General features: G+C 43.9%; 1 protein-coding gene across 1 annotated transcript in view; it reads right to left on the bottom strand.

Annotated features, from left to right (window-relative positions):
• Positions 1-249: 249 nt before the first annotated feature.
• LOC136527890 (putative disease resistance protein RGA3) overlaps positions 250-20,816 on the bottom strand; it is a gene marked incomplete at its 3' end in the record, with an annotated part of 37,052 nt that continues 16,485 nt past the window's right edge. The window contains exon 2 of the mRNA XM_066520746.1: positions 250-2,799. Within this exon, the coding sequence (XP_066376843.1) occupies positions 250-2,799 (2,550 nt within the window). The remainder of the gene's footprint in view (positions 2,800-20,816) is intronic.

The following is a 20,816-nucleotide window of genomic DNA, read 5'->3' on the forward strand; positions in this document are numbered from 1 at the left end:
CATAATAGCCGAGGTATTAGAAAAAGATGGAGTATTTTCCATTGCACAATCCGTGAAATTCAAGGACCAGTATGGCCCAGAGTGGCTCGCCAGATTATTGTAAGAAGTCCGAGAAGCATTGCACAATCTGTGAAGTCCGAGAACATTTCTTTTTTATTTTGAGGGATCGAGATCTTGATAAGAACATTTGAACTGTAACCGTAACATTTGTAATGTTTAATATTGATGGACCTATCGTCTACGTAGCGTATATAAAGCGAAATCCAATTCCACGAAAAAATATAAATTAAAATAAATTATAAAATAATAAAATGCGAACGTACCATCACTACCGGTTAGCAGTAAACCGGAAGTGATGACCAAGATGGCACTGCCGGCTGGAGCCACAAACCGACAGCGTTGACTCAGGTGAAGAAACTGGAGGGACTGTAACTGCCAGAGTGCAGGAAGCTTCTCGAGATTTTGGCAATCTTCTAACTCGAGCTCCACCATGCCTTGCAGCTCAAGCATCAATGTTGGAATACTACTGCTACTGTAGCAATACATCCTCATAGCCTTTAGCCCATCATGAGGTCGGAGGCCATCCAGCACCTTTTTATGTGCCTCCTTTTCATTGTCGTTAGACCATCTTAATGTTAGTTCTTCCAGCCTTTTCTTGTCCCAAAGTTTTGCTGCTTTTGCATCTGCTCCTGTCGCATTTTCAAGCTTCCTTAGCTCCAGCTGGCCACCAAGGTCCAAGTTCTCCAGCGCTTCCATGTTACTGCAACCCGAGCCAGTACCTAATACAAAGCATGTAAGCGTCTGCAGGGAAGTGAGGTGTCCGAGGTTTGGAGGCATGCTCGTTAACTTCGGACATCCGTGAGTGTAGAGGTGACGGAGGGCTGTCATATACTTCATTGCCTTTGGAAGTTGTTCAAGACTTTCACAATAGGATAGGTTCAATGTTTGCAGATGATACAGGATGGTAATGTCTTCAGGAAGTGCTACAATATCACTTCTTGAGAGATCAAGATACCTTAGGTGATGAAGATATTTCGGCTTTAGAAATGGACCTTGCCGTGTCTTTAAGGCTCGGACAAGCCGCAAATATTTTGATAATTTCTGCACATCTGTTATTTTGGATCTATCACATATTAGTGTCTGGATAGCTGGAGACCCTTTCTCTATGGAAGCATTCAAAACATTTTCTTCAATGTCAACTGATAGAAATAAATGGCGAGCGGAGTATGGAAAATCCTCACTTTGGCTCAGTTTTGTATCTATTGCAGCACATTCTTTTCCCATTGAATCCTGTGCAACATCATGCATAAGGTCATGGATTTTACAAGTAATTTGTCTGTTAAATTTGCCTTGCTGCACCTCCTGAAAAAATGACCTTTGGGCTAGCTCATTGAAAATTTGTTTACCAGTGACTTCAGGACACACTCTTTTTTGCTCCGGGATAAAACTATTAGCCATCCATAGTCGGATCAGCATTTCCACATCAATCTCATGATCCTTAGGAAACATTGCACAAAAGGCAAAGCACTGTCGCATATGTGGTGGCAAGCAATTGTAACTGAGCTTGAGTACTGGTAAGATTCCATTTTCGTCATCACAAATTGTGCTTCGGTTTAATACCGCCTCCCATTCTTGCACGGTATTCTTAGTACGAAGTACAGAGCCCAATGCTGTAGCAGCTAAAGGAGAACCAGAACATCTCTTCACAACATCACCGACCATATTGAGTAGCTGATCATCAGGCTTTTGTGCTTGCACACTAAATGCTTCTTTCTTGATAATTTTTTCTATGTAGCTTTCTTCCAAGTGCTTGATCTTACGGACTTCGATTGTCCCCATGAACTGAGCAATATTTTCATCACGAGTTGTTGTCAAAACTGAGCTACCGGGGGCACCATGATGAAGGTAGGACCTCAACTTATCCCACTTGTTAGCCTCACGGTTCCATACATCATCTAGTACAAGGAGATACTTCTTCCCACTCACTGCACTTTTAAACTTTTCCATTGGTGAACCACTGGTCATTTGACAACCATTGTTTTTAGCCTCTTTCACTATTGTTTCAAACAGGGAATCCACATCAAAGTTTTCCGACACACACACCCAGATCTGAACCTGGAAGTGCTTCTGAATGGCGGAGTCATTGTAAACAAGCTGCGCTAATGTGGTCTTGCCCATCCCGCCCATTCCTACCACAGGAAGGACTGTGAGACCCACATTGTCCCCTTGGCCAAGCAATGCATCAACAATCTCCTTCTTCTCTTTTGCTCTTGAGTCACTTGCAATGTTCACATAATTGTCTGGCATGTTAGGATCTGTCTGCCTCCACTTCATGGACATTGGTGGCTGTGGTTTGAATTTGAACCTAAAGGTATTCATCTCTGCTATGAGGACATCAACTTCTTGCAAAATCATACGGAGCTTGTTTGCCATCCTATAACGGAACACAAAGCGGTTGTGAGAAGGGAAGAGCTTTATGACATCCATACCGAACTCCTTGTAGTGCCCCTCTGCCTTTGCCTTGCGGCGGAGTGCCTCGTACTTGAACTCGTCAAGGACATCGTTCGCCTTGTAGGCCACGGTCCGGAGCTCCTCAAGCCAAGCTTTCGCCCCCTCTCTGTTTTTCGCTGCCTGCTCCTCGGCGTCAGTGATGACGTCCAGGACGGCGGGCAGCTTGCGCTTGAGGAGCTTGTGCTGCTCCTCCATGCCCTCCATGACCTTGTACTGGTCCAGGAGGTGGCTGGAGGCCTTCTCCTTCACCATGGACACCAGCGGCCCGACCACCATGGTGGCCAGTACCTCCGCCATCGAAACTCTTGGAGCTCGATGAGAACACGGGTGCAGGGTGCAAGGAAAGCACAGCTGCTGGGTGGTGAAGGGAGTGGATGTGGATCTGACGAGGAGCTGCTTTGGAGGAAGATGTAACCAGTAACGCGTGCGCTGATTTTCTATTAAGTTGCTATCAGCCAAGTGGCTCTGCTTGGTTAGTTGCATCGACCAGAACAATATGATATAGAAGTATGGCTTGCAGGTGAGGCGCGTTATATATGGCCAGCTGCAAACCCACAAAGGCTGTCCGTTAACTCAACCTCACGAATTAGCATGTATTAGCTTAATTACTTGCCTCTGATATACTGTAGCCGGCCTAATGTACAGGTACAGGTGAGATCAGGTCCTTCCTTGCAGTACTAAGTAGAGACTACTTGAATAATCACCAATTTTGCATGTTAACAAGTTAACACATGGCATGCTAGTGAATATTGGACCAATAACTTCGTAGGTGTATATTATTTTGTGACTTTGTTCATGTATACTCGAGAATATTTGATCATGTTATTCCAACTTAATTTTCGGGCTCCTTGTCCATATTTGTCTGTTTCCGTATTTTTGTATATCCCTATCCAATTTCAGTTCTGTTTTTTTTTCCGAACCCGATCCTCTCTCTACTAAAAATATAGAAACAGAAACGGAGGAGGAGTTTTCCTGCAAGTTTCCATCCGTTTTCATCCCTACACGCGAGCCTGTAGTACCATCACCAATTCACCATCATCACTTCTCCCTAATCCAGCTTCACTTTGGGCCAACAAACTTTAGTCCAACACTGGCCCAGATCTACTTTCTCGTGAACAAATCTCTCTGTGCTAATAAGATATCCTCTGGTTTGGAATGCCGCCAGTCTCGGTTCCTACGGTCATAATAAACAATAAATTTTCTGTACGCGTACCGTCAAAATCATCTTGTTCTTTGCTTCAAAAAAAAAATCATCTTGTTCCGTTGTTCGTTTGCATTTCCGTCCGGTACGGTCGAAGGAGGAGGCAACTCATGACACACGACCGATCACGTCTTTTGCGTGCGACGCCTTGGGATCCCCGCATGCTTCCGTCTTTTTCCAAAAGACAACACACGGGCGCGGCACGTCAGATCCGTGGGGGCGTGCAGCTACAGCCCACCTGGCATGCCGAGCGCACGCGTGGGAGGCACCGCCCGAGACAGACGGCAGCGGCACGGCGCGGCAGGAAAACCACCACGCCTGACGCCCAGCAGGGAGAGGATCGCCTCACGTTGCCTGTAGCATCGAGAGCAGTCATCGTCATTAACAAAGCAGTTGTCGTTATTAACAGTACGTCAACTGTCACCTGCTACCCGTAATTTTTAAAGTTACTTTCTTCCAACATTCTTAGCGGCAAATCCGATGGATCTGCCCGTTAAGTAGTGACAGTTTTTTTTTTTGTTATAAGAGTATATATAGGCTCACTCTTAGTCACGTGATTGCCAGGCTTCTCCAAACTCGATCGCAATAAATCTGTTCACTCAATCTTCTTCAACCGTACTAACTTCCACCAGATAAGAAGCAATGGCGCCTTCACAAATGAAATGTCTCTGTCGTCCTCCTAGTCGTCGTCCTCTTACCCAACGTCATGGCAGCTCGTGGTATGTACGCGTGCACATGGATGAACTACATGTTGCAAGCGGCGATTTCATTTGATTAATCTTTTGCTAAAATTTGTTTGATGTGCCTTCGACATTTGTTGCCTAAATGTCCATGCCTCGATCTGAACCATGCAGAGTCGACGTCTTCACCACCAGTTCAGCATAATTTTCTTCTTTATTTGGTGCCCATACATCCAGACTGGACAATGAAGTAATATATCTGCTACCAGCCTGTAGCATGCTCGCTGTCTACAGTTGGATAGTTCTACTTTTCTTAGCTTCGGTGCTTCAGGAAAAGTATGTTGGTCCCGAGATCTCCCGTACGGGTGAGCGATCGCTCATCGTCGTTGTCGACTACACACTACGGCTATAGGTTGAAGAGGGAGGGAAAACAGAGCGCGCACACACACAACACAAGTATCAGCGTTGGCCGGAACTCTACAGAGGAGATGGCAAAACTGAACTCACTCTCTTTACTGAGTTGCAGTGGGAAGCTATATATACAACTCTACCCATCTAATCCTAGTACACAGACATGTCAGGCTGTCATGCTGCTATAGTGACTAGATGTGACAGTAGGGTTGACTTTGGCGCATGCCCCTGCTGTGGCTACAGTGCGGCAGTGGAGCCTTTCAGCGCCTGCCCCAGCCGCGGCTATAGTGTAGCAGCAGGGGAGCCATTTTCGACGCCTGCCCCTGCCGCGCGTACAGAGGGAGAGCAACATATTACTTAACAATTCTTCCTTAATCATGCTGCTAACCCTAGAACCTCCACCATGCCGATCATCTTCTTCAACTCCGTGAACCGAAGACGGACGAGCGGCTTGGTGAGGACGTCCGCGAGTTGCCGACTAGTTTCGACGAACTTGATGCCGATCTGCCCTCCATCGACACAATCCCTGAGGAAATGGAACTTGACGTCGATCTGCTTGCTCCGGTCGTGGAGAACCGGATTCTTCGCGATGGCGATGACGGGCTGGTTGTCCACCATCAGTGTTGGTGGGTGAACTTCCACACCGGTCAGCTCGCCCAGCAGTCGGCGCAGCCACACAGCTTGGCACGCCGCTGTGGCCGCCGCCACGTACTCTGCCTCGCACATGGACAGCGCCACCACCTTCTGTTTCAGCGATAACCATGAGATTGGAGCCGACCCGAGGAAGACGAGCACGTCAGAGGTGCTCCGCCGTCCGTCGATGTCCCCCGCCATGTCTGCATCGCTAAACACAGTGAGCTGCAGCCCACTTCCACCGGTCTTGGGAAAGATGATCACCTGATCCACCGTCCCCTTGACATAGCGTAGCAGCCGTTTCACTCGGGGTTCCTCCATGAAGCGGCTGACGTAGCCCACGATGAACGCAATGTCCGACCTCGTATGGACTAGGTAGCGCAGACCGCCGACGATGCTCCGGTAGAGTATTGCATCTACCTTCGCCACGGTACTGGCCTTCGACAGCTTTAGCCGCTCCTCCATTAGAGTCACGCACGGCTTGCACTCATCCATGCCGCTCCGCTCCAACAGCTTTGAGGCGTACGCGCTCTGACCAAGCATGAGCGCCTCCTTCCTTTGTCTCACCTCGATGCCGAGGTAGTAGGAGAGCGTGCTGAGATCGCTCATTCGAAAATGATCCGCCATCTCGCACTTGAAGCTGTCGATGTCCTCCGCACGCGTACCGGTGATGATCAAGTCATCCACATACATGCCGACGAAGAGCTCCTCCTCGTGCACGGTTGCACACCGCGTGAACCCAAGCTTGCCCAGCGTGGCGTCAAGCTTGGCGTTCCACGCTCGCGGGGCCTGCCGTAGCCCGTAGAGCGCCTTGCGCAGTTAGAGCACCTTGTGCTCTGCTCCCTTGACGGTGAAACCCGGAGGTTGCCTGACGAAGACCATCTCCGCAAGCTCACCATTGAGGAATGTAGACTTGACGTCGATGTGGTGGACGCGCCAATCCTTTGCTACTGCTATAACTAATAGCAAGCGAACAGACTCCATTCGCGCCACCAGAGCAAAAACTTCCTCGAAGTCGATGCCCTCACGCTGGACAAAGCCTCGGGTGATAAGGCACGCCTTGTGCTTGACAATGGCGCCGCGCTCGTCCCGCTTGACCTTGTACACCCACTTCAGGCTGATCGGATGGCATCCTGGAGGTGGATCGACGAGCTCCCAAGTCTTGTTTTCCTCGATCGCCTTCATCTCTTCTAGCATCGCCCATCGCCAATTTTAATCGCGCTCGGCCAGCGTGAACGTGGATGGTTCCTCTGCACTAACGAGAAGCAGCTCTGGGCCATTGAGCAGCCGACCCGCTAGGCCTGAGGACCCTGTGCCGCTGACGATGTCATCCAGCATGTGGAACCGCACCTCCTCACTGTCGTGGAAGGCATCCACGAACTCGGTGATGTCGCTTGGAGGTAAGGCGAACTCGATCGGTGTCGATGGAGTCCCCTGTTCTACCGAAGTGGTCAGCACAGCACCTGGAGTGCTCGGCACCCCGGCTGCAGTGCTCGGAAGTACTCCTAGACCGCTCATCACCACTCCTGGAGTGGTCGACACCACTGTAGCAGTGCTCAGCACTAGTCTTGGAGTGGTCAGCACCACTGCAAGACTTCTCGGCTCCGCTGTGGGAGCGTTCAGCACCTATCCTAGAGTGGTCGGCACCACTGTAGGACCGCTCGGCACCACTCCTAGAGCACTCGTCACCCATCCTAGAGTGGTCGGCACCACTGTAGGACCACTCGGCACCACTCCTGGAGTGCTCGGCACCCCACCCGAAGTGCTCGGCACCGCCCCAGGAGTGCTCGGCTCTGTTGCTGGAGTGGTCGGCACCTCCTCTCTAGTGTCTCCAGCACCGTGGATGACCCAGTGCTCAATGACGAAGGTGCTAGTGAAGCCGCCAGCTTCCTCGTGCCCAGACTGTCTCAGTCCCAGGCCGCCTTCTCGTCGAACACGACGTCGCGCGAGACAACCACCTTGCCTCCGCATGGGTCGTAGAGCCGGTATGCCTTGGTACCTTCCTCGTAGCCTAGGAGCACCATCAGTGTGTTCCTGTCCTCTAGCTTGGTGAGGACCGGCTTCGCCTTCCTGAAGTGGCCGATGTAGCCGAATGTCTAGAGGAAGGACATGCTCGGCTTGTGCCCATACCAGGCTTCGAACGGCGTCATGCCCTTTAGGGCCTTGGTGGGCGTGCGGTTGAGGATGAACACCGCCGTGGTCACCGCCTCTCCCCAGAACTTTGCCGGCATGCTTTTGGCCTTCATCATGGATCGAGCCATGCCGACCACCGTCTAGTTTCGCCACTCCACCATGCCATTCTGCTGTGGCGAGTACATGCAGTGTGGTGTCGTGCCACACCCTGATCCATGCAGTGCGCAGCGAACTCCACCGAAGTGAATTCGCCACCACGATTAGTCTGCAGCACGTGCAGCTTCTTGCCACTCCCCGCCTCCGCGGGTGCCTTGAACTTCTTGATCGCCTCCGCCGCCTCATCCTTGCTCATCAGGAGTTGCAGCCTCATATAGCGACTGCAATCATCCACGAGTAGGAGGAAGTACATTTTTCCGCAAAAAAAAATTCAAATTTATAATTCAAATTCGACCAGAACATATATATATATATATATATATATATATATATATATATATATATATATATATATATATATATAATTCAAATCTGACCAGAACATATATAATTCAGATCTGACCACAAGGACAAGAGTATTATATAAACTACAATTACAAGTCCAATTCATTAGAATATATACAATCCATCATTAAATAGACATAATTCACATGTCTAATTCGTTCCACAAGTCCAAACCGTCCCCCATGGTAAGACCAATGTCAAATTCTATACACATTGTTATCAACGGCTTAGAGCTAGCCTTTCAGTCTCACGAAGGTGTTGGTACTAAGGATTTCTACGTAAGTCAGAATCTCGGTCATGGTAGGTGCCTTTGACGTGTACAATCTGGTCCAATATGAAGTTGCAAAGGTCATCGATGAGCTCTAAGAGTTGGCCATCCTTGTATGGGTATTTTTTCATTTCTTTCTCTTCTTTCCACTACAAGAGAACAAGTTTCGGTTTAGTATTTCATACCATGTGTGAAGTTTTTATACTACGGGTGAAGAGGTTCAAACTTACCCTTAAGGGGTGTCTCCTGTAGGCACTGGTGTTACTCATCATATAACATACATAGTATCCACAATGTACACTCCTAGGCTTCTGCTTGGGGCACTGTGTGTTTTGCATATGGAAATGTTAAGTAATGCTTTTGACAACCATGTAATGGAGTACTGAAGTAAGTTACACTTACCGCACATAGTGTTTTTATAGCCAGCCTTTCTTTCCTTACTGGATCATGCCTTCCGTGATGTTGATTGACATAGAACCTAAATGCCCTGTTTGAATTATTTTAGCAAATACAACTTGTTAGTATCCAAAAGTGAACGTTACAAATATGTATACAAACATATAAGCTAATGAGGATTGTCGATATGTATACGTCTTGAGAATCAATATGAAGTCTTTGTATGTCATCGGGTCCCTATCTATTGAATCAAAGACCCATGCCATGCTCCTCCCGACATCAACGCCTATACAAATCTAGTGGTCACTGCATGGATTTAATCATAGAACTAGATAAGCTCTTTTTGCATCGAATAATATATATCGAACAAAGCTTTAAGTATAGAGTTGAACTTACTCAAAGTTGTATGGTAGCCATATAGTAGAGTGCTGTTAGAGATTTTTAAAAGCTAGGGCAATGTATGCCAAAACCTTAAGGGACTCTTGCCTTAGTTTCTTCGCATGGATGTCCTCTTTCTTCCGAATGGTCTTTCCAGCAGTTAGCTCTTTGGCATCCAGTTTTCACTGTCTAGGGTAATTAAAATTTATTTGTGCTATAGCTTGAGGGTCTATATACCCAGCTTTCACACTTGGCATTTGTTTTACAATGTGCACTTGCATTCTACAAATCACGCATGGGTTAGTTACAACAAAATTCAAAGATTACATTCATATTATATCGGGAGGACAAGGACTTATAGGCACCACGTGCGAATTAGATTTATTTTCATTGCTCCGAGGTGAAAGCATGTATGCATGTCATTGAAGTCAAAGATAATTTTCTCAGCTAGGCTTCCAAATGTGCCGGTGGAGAAGCATGCTTGTACGAGGTCTATGCTCGTTAGGAGAACATGCAAGTACCAATCATGGAACCTTCTCATTCCAAGTGGTAGGCACTGGATGTCCTAGTTTGGCAGGAAGGGCTTGCCTCTTTCATATGTTTTCGAGTAATCCTTTGACCATTTGATGGCATCAACATTTGGATACTGCTTTGCTATTTGGTGGAGTTTGCTAGTGATGGCCTCCTCAGAAGCCCGTGATGGGACTTTTTTAACTTGATTCTCAGGCTTGAACTGGTCATGGGAATACCACTTGTGCACCGATGAGACGTCTTTCATCGGAACATAAATTGGTCTTATGGTGATTGGATGCTTCTTTCGAAGTTCCCATTCAGGCACATCCTCATCTTCTTGTGCATCACCTTCTTTAGGAGGCACTCGTTGTTCATGTATCGGCTGTGCTTGTTGAGAAGACTGTGGCATCTCATCATGCACTTGCTCGGTACGAGCTGGAGAAGGTTGTGGATTATCAGGCACATGCTCGCTAGGAGGCGGGGAAGAATGTGGCATCTCAGGAATATGGTGGTCATGAGACAGTGATAATATCTTCCCGTCCTCAACAACTCGCTCCAAATTTGAGAGAGGGAGAGGCGGCGAAGAAGCAGTCAATATAATGTCCCATTTGTGCCAGAGGATGAACTGCCCCATTACATCTCCGAGTAACACTAGCCCCTCGGGAGTTGTGTAGTCTATCCTCCACTGCATAAACTCGGGCTTCACGGTATGCACCTCGACCCTAGTGTAGTCTGGCGGTATCTTATCATTATGGTGTAAGCCGCTGGGATGATGTGCCACACCCGTTGCCACCTCCATCACAATGTTCTGCCGGCCACTGAGAAACACCAAGGTGCAACTAGTTGGTTCCCGTATGCGATCGATGGGGGTTGTGGCTGCAGTGGAACCTTGGCTGCTAGGAACTTTTGGAGGGCTACCAACTAATGCCAGTTCTCCTGGCGGCATCATTAATGTGCGTGGCTCCGTAGACAGTCCTTGCTCCTCCAGCGCCTTCGCAACTAGAGCCTTCACTTGGAGCTCAAGATTAGCCTCCCGGTCTATGCCATGTTTCTTGTACATGTGTCTGTCCTCTTTGAATCCGTGCTTCCAGGTCATCCTTTTCCCTAGCCCCCTGGTACGGCCTATGTGCTCATTGTTTCCCAAGCCAAGACTAAGCTTATCCCTCTCTCTGGAAGGATTGAATGAGTCCTTCTTGTCTTCAGCATATTTCAGTATCCTTGATACTGCCTCTTGGGTCTCCGGCTTATCAAACTTAAGATTATCGCCGAATGATTCTCTACTCCTCGCATATATCTAATTCCTTGAGCGTACCTTCAAATTCTTCACATCGATATTCCCAGCAGTTGTGGCCTCTTCATCCATCTTCCTAAACTGCTCTTCCTTGGCATAGTAGCCACTGGGGCCTAGATGATGGTGGTGTTTGTTCCTCTTCGCCAGCTTGTTGTTACGGGCACTGAGCTCTAATGCCTCCGGTGAAGTCTTGTGAGCCACGAGCTCCTCCCATTGACTAGGAGTTATGTTGCCGAACTCATTGAAGGGAGTTAACCCCTTTTGGATATACTTCTTGTTGAGCTCCGACCTCCAACGTCGGAATGACTCTCCCATGATCTTGAAAGCATTTTTTTACCAGTCCATGCTTGCCCTCTAGAAATCTAAAATTGAGCTTCAACTGCTTATCCCATAGTTCATCCTTTTTCTTCTCTGGTACATCTTTCCAATTAGGGATTGCTGGGTTCAATTTATCTCTTACTAGGGCCCCGATAGCATTACGGAATCGTCCTCTTAATTCCTTTGGCTCAAGGATCTCCCGTACTGGCCCGACGTCCATTATCACATAGCATGCCTTATCTGGATATTGATTTGCTTTTCTATCCCCTCGTTTCCTCTTTGGCTTGGTAGTCGTGTTCGTGGTTATGTCTTGAGGTTGTGGAGCAGAGGCCTCAATGTCCGTCTCTGTGACTGTTGCCTCTACTCTGTCTTGTCCGGTGAGATGTCGCGGACGTCGACGTCGTCTTTTCTGAGTTTTAGGAGGGACCTGTATATACGACAGGTCAAAGTTTTAGCAGAGGTAACACAGCCAAAGGTTTAGCAAAATTTACAAGCTAAGGCTTTATCCCTATCTCCTCGTTCGGGTCAAAATCCTTGTCCAAATCTTCCTCCGTTGGCCTCCTTCTGGCTTCACATGGGAAAGGATCCTCAGGACTTACATATCCCTCTTCTAAGTCCTCATCATCATCCTCTTCTTCTTCTGCTCTTCCTTCTGCTCCCTCATCCTCCTCGTCACACTGCTCCTGAGTAAACATCACTTCTAGATCCTTTTCTAACTCGTTATCGAACTGCTCCTGAGTAAGCTAGTCCTCTAGTGCTTGCTCCTCATAGGTTGGCTGCTCATCATGCTCGAGGCATCGGGCTGTACTGTCTGGTGTTCGCGACATTATTTCGCGCTTTGTTCTAATAGATGCAAGAAAGTGTGCTTTAGATACGCAAGAAGGTATAAGAAATCAAAAAAGTCTATAAACCAAAGTAGTCCTATAAAACAACAATATATCAAAAAAACGAGTAGTAGCAGTAGTAGAGGCCTCAGAAACATGTCAATCATCAAGGCATCATAACAGAGAAGAGAGGAGAAGGTAATGTAAAGGCGGCTGCTAATGATGCCAAGTTCCTCATAAGTTCTTGATCATCAGCTCATATTCCATATAATGTATGGACTTGGACAATTTTATCATCGGCAAAACAAAGGAGTGGAGAGGACAGGGGAGATTTGGCAAAAAAAAAAGCAACAGCTGCTTAGCAAACATAGAGCAGCAGTTGATGGCAAAAATAGCCAAAAAACAGCTGACTGCTGAAGACCCCTGCAGATCCACCAAACAACAGCTGCTTAACAAACATATATATGCTCACTATTAACAAACATAGAGAGAAGAATAGTAGAGTACAAACATAATAAAACAAACTAAACTGCAACTTAAAAACTTAACCAAAACAATTAGAGTTAATTAAAATCTGAACTAATAACGGTAATGAACCTAAAACTAAGTCTAGATACTCTGAAACCTCAACTCTAACTGAAAAAACTTAACTAAAATAAAAGTAGAGTAAACTAAAAATTAAACTGATAAGTAACTGAAACTGAAACTAAAGTCTAGGTACTCTGCATCATGAACTCAATCTCAAAAAGTTAAATCAAACAAAACTAGAATTAACTAAAAACTAAACTGATAACTATATTGAACCAGAAATGTAACTGAAAAATACTAAACTTGAACCTGAAACTAAACAAAAAAATGAAAGGCTTAGGAACTAAACAATGAAACATTTATCTGAACTGGTAATGGCTAAAAATATTAAAAGAAAAAAGGAATCTCAATAAGAAGAGTTACTGAAACTAGATATGTCAAACAACAGGCTGTCACCATTTTCACCTACCATCGGATGGTTTGCTGCCCATGTGAATTGATGGTTTGTTGTTCATGTAAATTCAGTATTATAGCTATAAGAAACTAAAGATGCAAATATGATAGTCAATTTGTGTGGACTAAATGAGAAATGAGGCACTAGCCTGAGAACTATTGGGATGAAACATCTACTCCTTACCATGACAAAATCTTCAAATTTATGTTTGATGTTCATGTTTCAATCAATCAAGAACAGATAGTAACTGCTTCACATTCAGCCAGAGGACTTGTTAACCCAGTCCCTGTTTCCCTTTCATCAAGCACAGGTGAGGTTAGACTACCTGATAACAATGTTTCATCATTCGTCTCTATCATCATCAGGGACCAGTTACACATCCACACCCCCATACTGATGTGATTGATCAAGTGGTCTTAGCTGTCCACTGTCCAGTAACGATGCAAGCTGAGGGACTTAAATGATTCAATTGTCGATGTCCAGCACCAGCAGAGCACAATAGGCAAGGCACTGGTACTAAACAATCCCACCAATTTCTCTATGTAGGCACCGAAATCCTCAAGGACGATGCACCAAAATCTTCAAGGACAACTAATATGGTAGTATTCCTCAAAAAAACTTCTATGGTACTGACAATGTAATAAATTCCTCAATAGCAACCTTTCCAGTACCAAAAGGCCTCCTACAGTCCTACTGGGGTGGCAAAGGGCTTTATGATTTCTCAGTAACACTAATCACCCAATAAAAAAAAGCTCGAGAAAAACTAATCAAGCAAAGGCGAAGGGCTTCATGATGTCTCAGTAACACTAACCTAGGGCTGGCAAAGGGCTTCATGATTGTTCAGTAATACTAAGCAAACACAGGGTTGGCAAAGGGCTTCATGATGTCTTAGTAACACTAAGCAAGCACAGGCTTGGCAAAGGGTTCATGATCTGTCAGTAACATTAAGCAAACACAGGCTAGGCAAAAGGATATTATGATTTTTCGGGAACACTGGCAAAGGGCAAGATCGAAGCTGTTGGGGGGTAAACACCTAGCACAGTGCACCAGTAGAGATTCAGGCAATATGCTGGCATTAAGCGTTCCGTGCTGCTTGCAATTGCTACATAGACAAATCAATGACTGATTGTACATGCTGGGTTAGGCTGCTTGCAATTGCTGCCCTCGAGAACTAAAAACTAAACTGCAAACGATGTTTCAATCCTGTAAAAAATCATGCTCTAGCTGCAGCACTATTTCTATCATGTACAAAAGAAATCCAAGCACAAATTAAATCCTTTGAAATGCAATTCCTATCATGTATAAAACTTAGAAAATCCAGCCACATCTTATCCAAACACATCCTGACATGCAAATGAATGTAACAAGGTCGACACAAAGGATTTGAGTTTCCAAATCCATCAAGCAACATTTAGCAATACAATCTCAGTGAATCTAATGTCATAATATTGGAAGAAAACCATATCAGAGCCACACGAGCATATCTTATGATGTTTATTTTGCAACAATTCCAAAAAACCTTAATTATCATCGAGTTTTGAATGGAAGACTGATTTCAAATTGTGGTGATGACCCTGACCATGGTTTTAGAAATATGTTTCTCAATACATTAAAAGAATATATGGCATATTCCATGCCTCTGTTTGCAAGGTCACACTTAATCTAAATGATGAAAAGTACTGCCGGAAAAATTCAATGCAACACATAGTAAGCCCCAAAAGTCAACATAGACAACTGAGCAAGCAAAAAAACTATGGAATCACAGAAAGTAATATAATAAGGGGAGAAAAGGTGATGTCATTACATCTCCAGTAGGTGCTTCATTTGAAGAACTGAACAACAGCACTCTTTATTTATCTACTAGAGGATGGTTTCATTTGAAATAAGGGTAAAACCCAATCGTCAAATGTCTAGTGATATAGACATGTCTGAACTATAAATGTTGCAGGCAACCAACAAGCATATCTTGATAATAAAGAGAATAATTGGTTCTCAAAAGTAAATCACTCCAACAGAAAACCATGATTAGAAAATGAAATGCTTATAAACAGAATCAATAGTTAAATCTAACATAATGTATAGTATGATGCACAGAACTATTCTGACTCATATAATAAATATAGATGCACCTAATAGGCTAATACACATGTTTCTTCTAACACCTAAACTAGTTCTGCAAATAGACAATGGTGCCCTTTTAGTTGGAAAACACTTATAGAAAGGGAAAATTTGATAACTAGACCAAATACAAAAGCAAAAGCAAGTTGGATCTAAATGAGCACTGAAATTACTCTACAATATAGGCAAAAAGCTATAGAATCTCAATCAAATGACCTAAACTGATTGAGATGTTTCTTGTCATCCCAATGAATGTCCTGTTTTGAATTTATCATCTCAAGAAACTAAAACATAAAAAAATGCCATTGCTCTATATCTGCTAGATGAAAATAATCTAGTTTTGCCTATAGAAATGTGAAATCCTATAACATGTTGTATAAATATGAAGACTTCTGCTAACATTATTTCTTCAAAGGCCTTCTGAAAGCAAAGATGGTTCATGACAAAATCACTTAAGCTATGTACATGCTTCAGTTGGAATGGACACACACTACCAGGAAACTGAATTACCTTGAGGGCTGTAGACAGCCAAGTAAATAGCTCAAGGTGGGAAACCATAAAGGAAATAGCTCATGGTGGGAAACCATCAGCAAAGTCCACCAAAAATACAGGGCAAGGGAAATACATTTCCTTGGCTGTTTGGCTGCCAAGGAAAATAGGGCCACATCTAATGTGTCATACGGAAAAGGACATTCACAAATATTTAGATGGTGTTCCCTGGAGTGAACATTGTATCCATTTATCCAAGCATAACTCAATTACTGAGCAGCAACCCCTCTTTTGCATTGTTACATATTTTTCTTGCTTGATTAAATGCCATCACAGCAAGTTAGTTTACAACATGCTTGGGTACTGCGAACACCCAGTCAGATATCCTTTGATGGATGGTACTGTAATTCATTCCGATAGCATTGCCTCTTTAATCAAGAAGATGAAGAGGCAAAAAAAATCAGAAACTACGTATACAGCAAGAACAATCGCGAGAGAAAACAAATAACCAACAAGAAACCTCATGCATTGGATGCAAAAAGAGAAGGTATATTACCTACCTTGTGGGCTCGGGCGGGCAGGCAGCCTGGGTGGCTTCCTTGCCACCGGCAGTGGGTTCTTGCCAGTGAGAGGAGGAACGGGAGGAGATCCGGCCGGCCAAGAGGAAGAGCGGAGAGGGACAATCCACGGCGTCGTCGATCTCTGGGTAGCCACCGCCGGTGCCGCCCCTCGGTGACCCCAAACCCTGCTCGGTGAGGCACAGCGAGACGACAAGCGCGGCAACGGCGGAGACGTCGTGCGCAACGGCGAGGGTGACGTTGAGGGCGAACACCGGAGTGCACGGTGGCGGAAACCCTAGCCGCCGGGGGGAACGGCGTCGCCCACAGCTAGGGTTCCGCAGCGGGTCCCAGCGGCGAACGGAGCCAAGGAAGACGGAGACAAGGAAGCTCGGGGGAGGACTGTTAGAGCGCACGGTGGCGGGCACGGTGAGAGGAAGCGCGCACGGTGGCGGGCGGCGGCGGGTTCGGCAGCCTGACGGTGTCTGAAAGGAAGAATCGTGCCCTGACTTAGAATATTTTCGGCCTCCCGCGGGCTCTGGCTTATATACTGGAGGGCAATTCTAGGGGCAGCTCCTGAGTTAGCCGCCCCTACAAATTGATTTTTAGGGGCGGTTCCTGAGTTAGCCGCCCCTACAAATATTTTTCAATTTATTTTAATTACCAATTATGTAATTCATTCATATAAAAAGAACACAATGTAAATTTATATATTAGTTTTTTTTATTATTCTATATATATAAATATTTGTATGTATAAACAATTTTATTATATATATAGATATAATTTTATATTTTCTTCTTTACACAAATAATATTATTTTTTTTAAAATTTTAATTTCAAAACAACTAATAGAGTTTTAGGATACTAAATGACCTCAAATGAAAATTTTGTAAACATCAAAGTTGTAGAACTCATCAAGATGTACAACTTATATTTTGGTCATCTTTTCATTTGACAAAATTTGAAATTCAAATTTTGAATTTCAATAAATGGCAAGTTCAAACAAGATTTTGAAACCTTAAATGATTTCAAATAAGAAAGTCATAAACATAAAAGTTGTTGAACACATTACTATTTACAACTTTTATTTTGATCATCTTTTCATTTAACTAAATTTGAACAGTTCAAATTTTGAATTTTAATAAATGGCAAGTTCAAACAAGATTTTGAAACCTTAAATGATTTCAACTAGAAAAGTCATGAACATAAAAGTTGTTGAACTCATCATTATCTACAACTTTTATTTTGATCATTTTTTCATTTAACAAAGTGTTAGTAAACATTGTTCATAAATCCACATATCACTCATAGTTTCATAAACTATACGAGAGACATATTGATTTATGAACAATGTTTACTATCACTTTGTCAGATGAAGAAATGACCAAAATAAAAGTTTTATATCTTGATGAGTTATACGACTTTGGTATTCATCACTTTTTCAGCTAAAATCATTTGGTGTTTCAAAATCTTGTTAGAACTTGTTATTTTTTAAATTTAAAAATTTAAATTGCTCAAACTTTGTCAAACGAAAAGAATGACCAAATCAATACAGTAACTTGATAGGACATGATTTTAGAAAATTTTAGGAAAAAAAATCATCACATTTGGAGTTAGTATGAGTGAGAAAGACTAGTTACAAATTTTACCAAGAGATTAAAAAAAATCACAACTGTCGATGATGATTAATGATGAACAAGTGTGATTTCTCTTTTTAATCTATGACTGAAACTTGTAACTAGTTTTTCTCCCTCATACTAACTCCAAATGTGATGGTTTTTTTCCTAAAATTTTCTAAAATCATACTCTATCATTTTAGTCTGGTCATCTATCTTTGTCACTAATTTTGAACAATTCAAATTTTGAATTTCAGAAAATGACAACTTTAAATCTTATTTTTAACCACTAAATGATTTCAGCCGTAAAGGTAATGAATATAAAAGTTGTATAACTCATCAAGATCTCTAACTTTTATTTTGGTTATTTCTTCATTTCATAAAGTGTTAAGTGATTTCATAAAGTTTTAGTAGTAATAGGGTGGATGTTGAAATAGATTCATCTGGATGTTGCAAAGGGTAATCTCACACACATGCATAAATATAGTCTCACACACATACATAAATATATAGTCTCACACACATACATAAATATATAGTCTCACACGCATGCATAAATAAAGTCTTACAAACACACACACTTACACAAACACTCCACGTTCAACAACTAGCTAGCCCGCTGTCATGACTTTTCCCTTGACACCTTTTCGTTCCCATGGCAATATGTCTTTGGGCAGGTTTTTTTCCACAACACTGATCTTCTTAGGAAAGTCTGTGAATAGCGGCATCTCATCGTAGTTATTGTAAGCTTCAACATCATCCATGCCATCAACTCCGATAATGTGCTGTTTCTCGGAGGCAACCACGTGCTTTGTCTTCTTCTTCGAGGGGAGTTTACTTTGTGGGTCAGGCATATAGAAAACTTGTGCAACACGTGAAGCGAGCACTCAAGGGTCATCTTGGTAGCCTAGATTCTCGAGGTCCAGGGCTCTCAATACGATCTCGTTCAGTTGGTGTTGTTTGATCCAGCAGCATCAAAACAGGGCCACCGTTATATCCCTTCCATAGGCAAGTTCCTATATCTCTTTAATAATGCTAAAGTATTGGATCTTTTGCCCCACTCCATCGAGAGCTTCTATTCGAACGCCGCTGTTTTGGTTCACATATTTACTATCCTTTGCGTGGGTATAGTATGTATACCCATTGATGTCATAAGCTTTTCCAAGATGTCACTTGTCTCGATGGACCCTCCGCTAACCTACTGATGGTAATAGAGTCTATGGTTTCTCCAGGCGGTATGTTTTGGTCCTTCAACCATGTAGTTAGTCGTTGCTTGTGCTATTTCATGACCCAATCATCTGAATGACCATTTCTCTCTGCCATAATGATAGCCAAGTGTTCATCAATGTATGGTTGCATTAGTTGTGTACTCCGCAAGACACTGTAATGCGCCTGACTCACCTCTTTGTAATCATGGTCGATGAACACTTTTCTACCACTGGTGCCCTTCCCAGCCAGCCTACCCTTGTGACGAGAATCGGGTTTACCAATCCCTTTCTATACTTTTAGGTACTCTTGACAGCACTCGATGACTTCTTTATACTGTAACCCTCTATCATGGAGCCCTCTGGGTATGCTCGATTATGCACATATCGACTTAGAACCGACATGAACCGCTCGTAGGACCATATTTCATGCAAGTACCAAGGGCCCAGCGCCTGTATCTGATGAACCATGTGAATCATGAGATGTGGCATTATATAAAAAAAAGCAGGAGGTAAACACATCTCTAGTTGGTTTTGTGTCTCCACCACAAATTCATGTAGGTCACTCAGCTCTTGCTTGCCAATCATCTTCTGTGAGATCTTCGAAAATAAGTATCACATGCGGGTGATGTCCATTTTCAAGAACTCTAGCTTTATAGCCCTGATTGCAATAGGTAGAAACACTGTCAGCATCACATGACAATCATGAGCCTTATAGTGTGTTATTGACAAGTCCTTCATTGACACAAGCTTCTTCACATTCGTTGAAAACCCAGTCGGGACTTTGACCCCCTCAGGAAAGTACATATAGCTCTCTTCTCTTCTAGTGTTAGGTTGAAGCACGCCGCAGGCATAGTGTATTTTCCATTAGCCTTAGGTACCGGGTGAAGCTGTGGCATCATGTTTAGCTGCACCATGTCTTTCCGTGATTTTAGACCATCCTTTGACTTGCCTGTGTCCATCAAGGTAGCAATGAGACTCTCAAAGATATTCTTCTGCACGTGCATAGCATCAATGGCATGGGGGATCTCCAAGTCTAGCCAATAAGGCAGATACTGAAAGAAGATCGATTGTTTCTTGAAAGGTACGCCTTATAAAGGAGGTGTGCTTCTATCTCTGTTCATCCCATCCAGATTCTTCTTTCCATAGATGACGCATATGTTTTTCACCATTCTGTACACGTGTTCTCCATTATGACGTCTCTCTAGAGGGGGTTTAATCTCCAGGGTGTTGTCATAAAATCTAAAGAACAATTTATTGCGGTACTTGTGACTTGTCTTTAAGAAGCGCCGGTTCCTTAGGTAAACTATCTTCTTGGATGCATCCAGGAACACCCATGTAGTACCATCCAAGCTAACCAAGCATATCGTCTTCCCTTTGATCTGTCCAGACAAAGCAAATAGCGTGGGGTAATCATTGGTAGTAACAAATATTATTGCTCTACATATGAAGTCCTCCTTTCAGAACACATCGTACATCGGCTCCCCATGCCTCCATAGCCTCTCCATTTCTTGCATCAAATTCTCGAGGAACACGTCTATATCAATGCCTGATTGTTTAGGGCCAGAAATAAGAATAGTTAGGAGAAGATACTTTCTCTTCTGTCACAACCACGTTGGGATGTTGTACATGGTCAAGATCACTGGCCAAGTGCTGTGGTCACTCATCCTCTCATTGAAGGGATTCATTCCATTGGTGCTCAAGCCAAACCGTACATTCCTTGGGTCATCGCTGAATTCTTTGTGCTTCTCATCGATCCTTTGCCACTGACTACAATTAGCTGGGTGT

Source organism: Miscanthus floridulus, chromosome 19 (genome assembly GCF_019320115.1).
Source record: "Miscanthus floridulus cultivar M001 chromosome 19, ASM1932011v1, whole genome shotgun sequence".
NCBI classification, from domain to species: Eukaryota; Viridiplantae; Streptophyta; class Magnoliopsida; order Poales; family Poaceae; genus Miscanthus; species Miscanthus floridulus.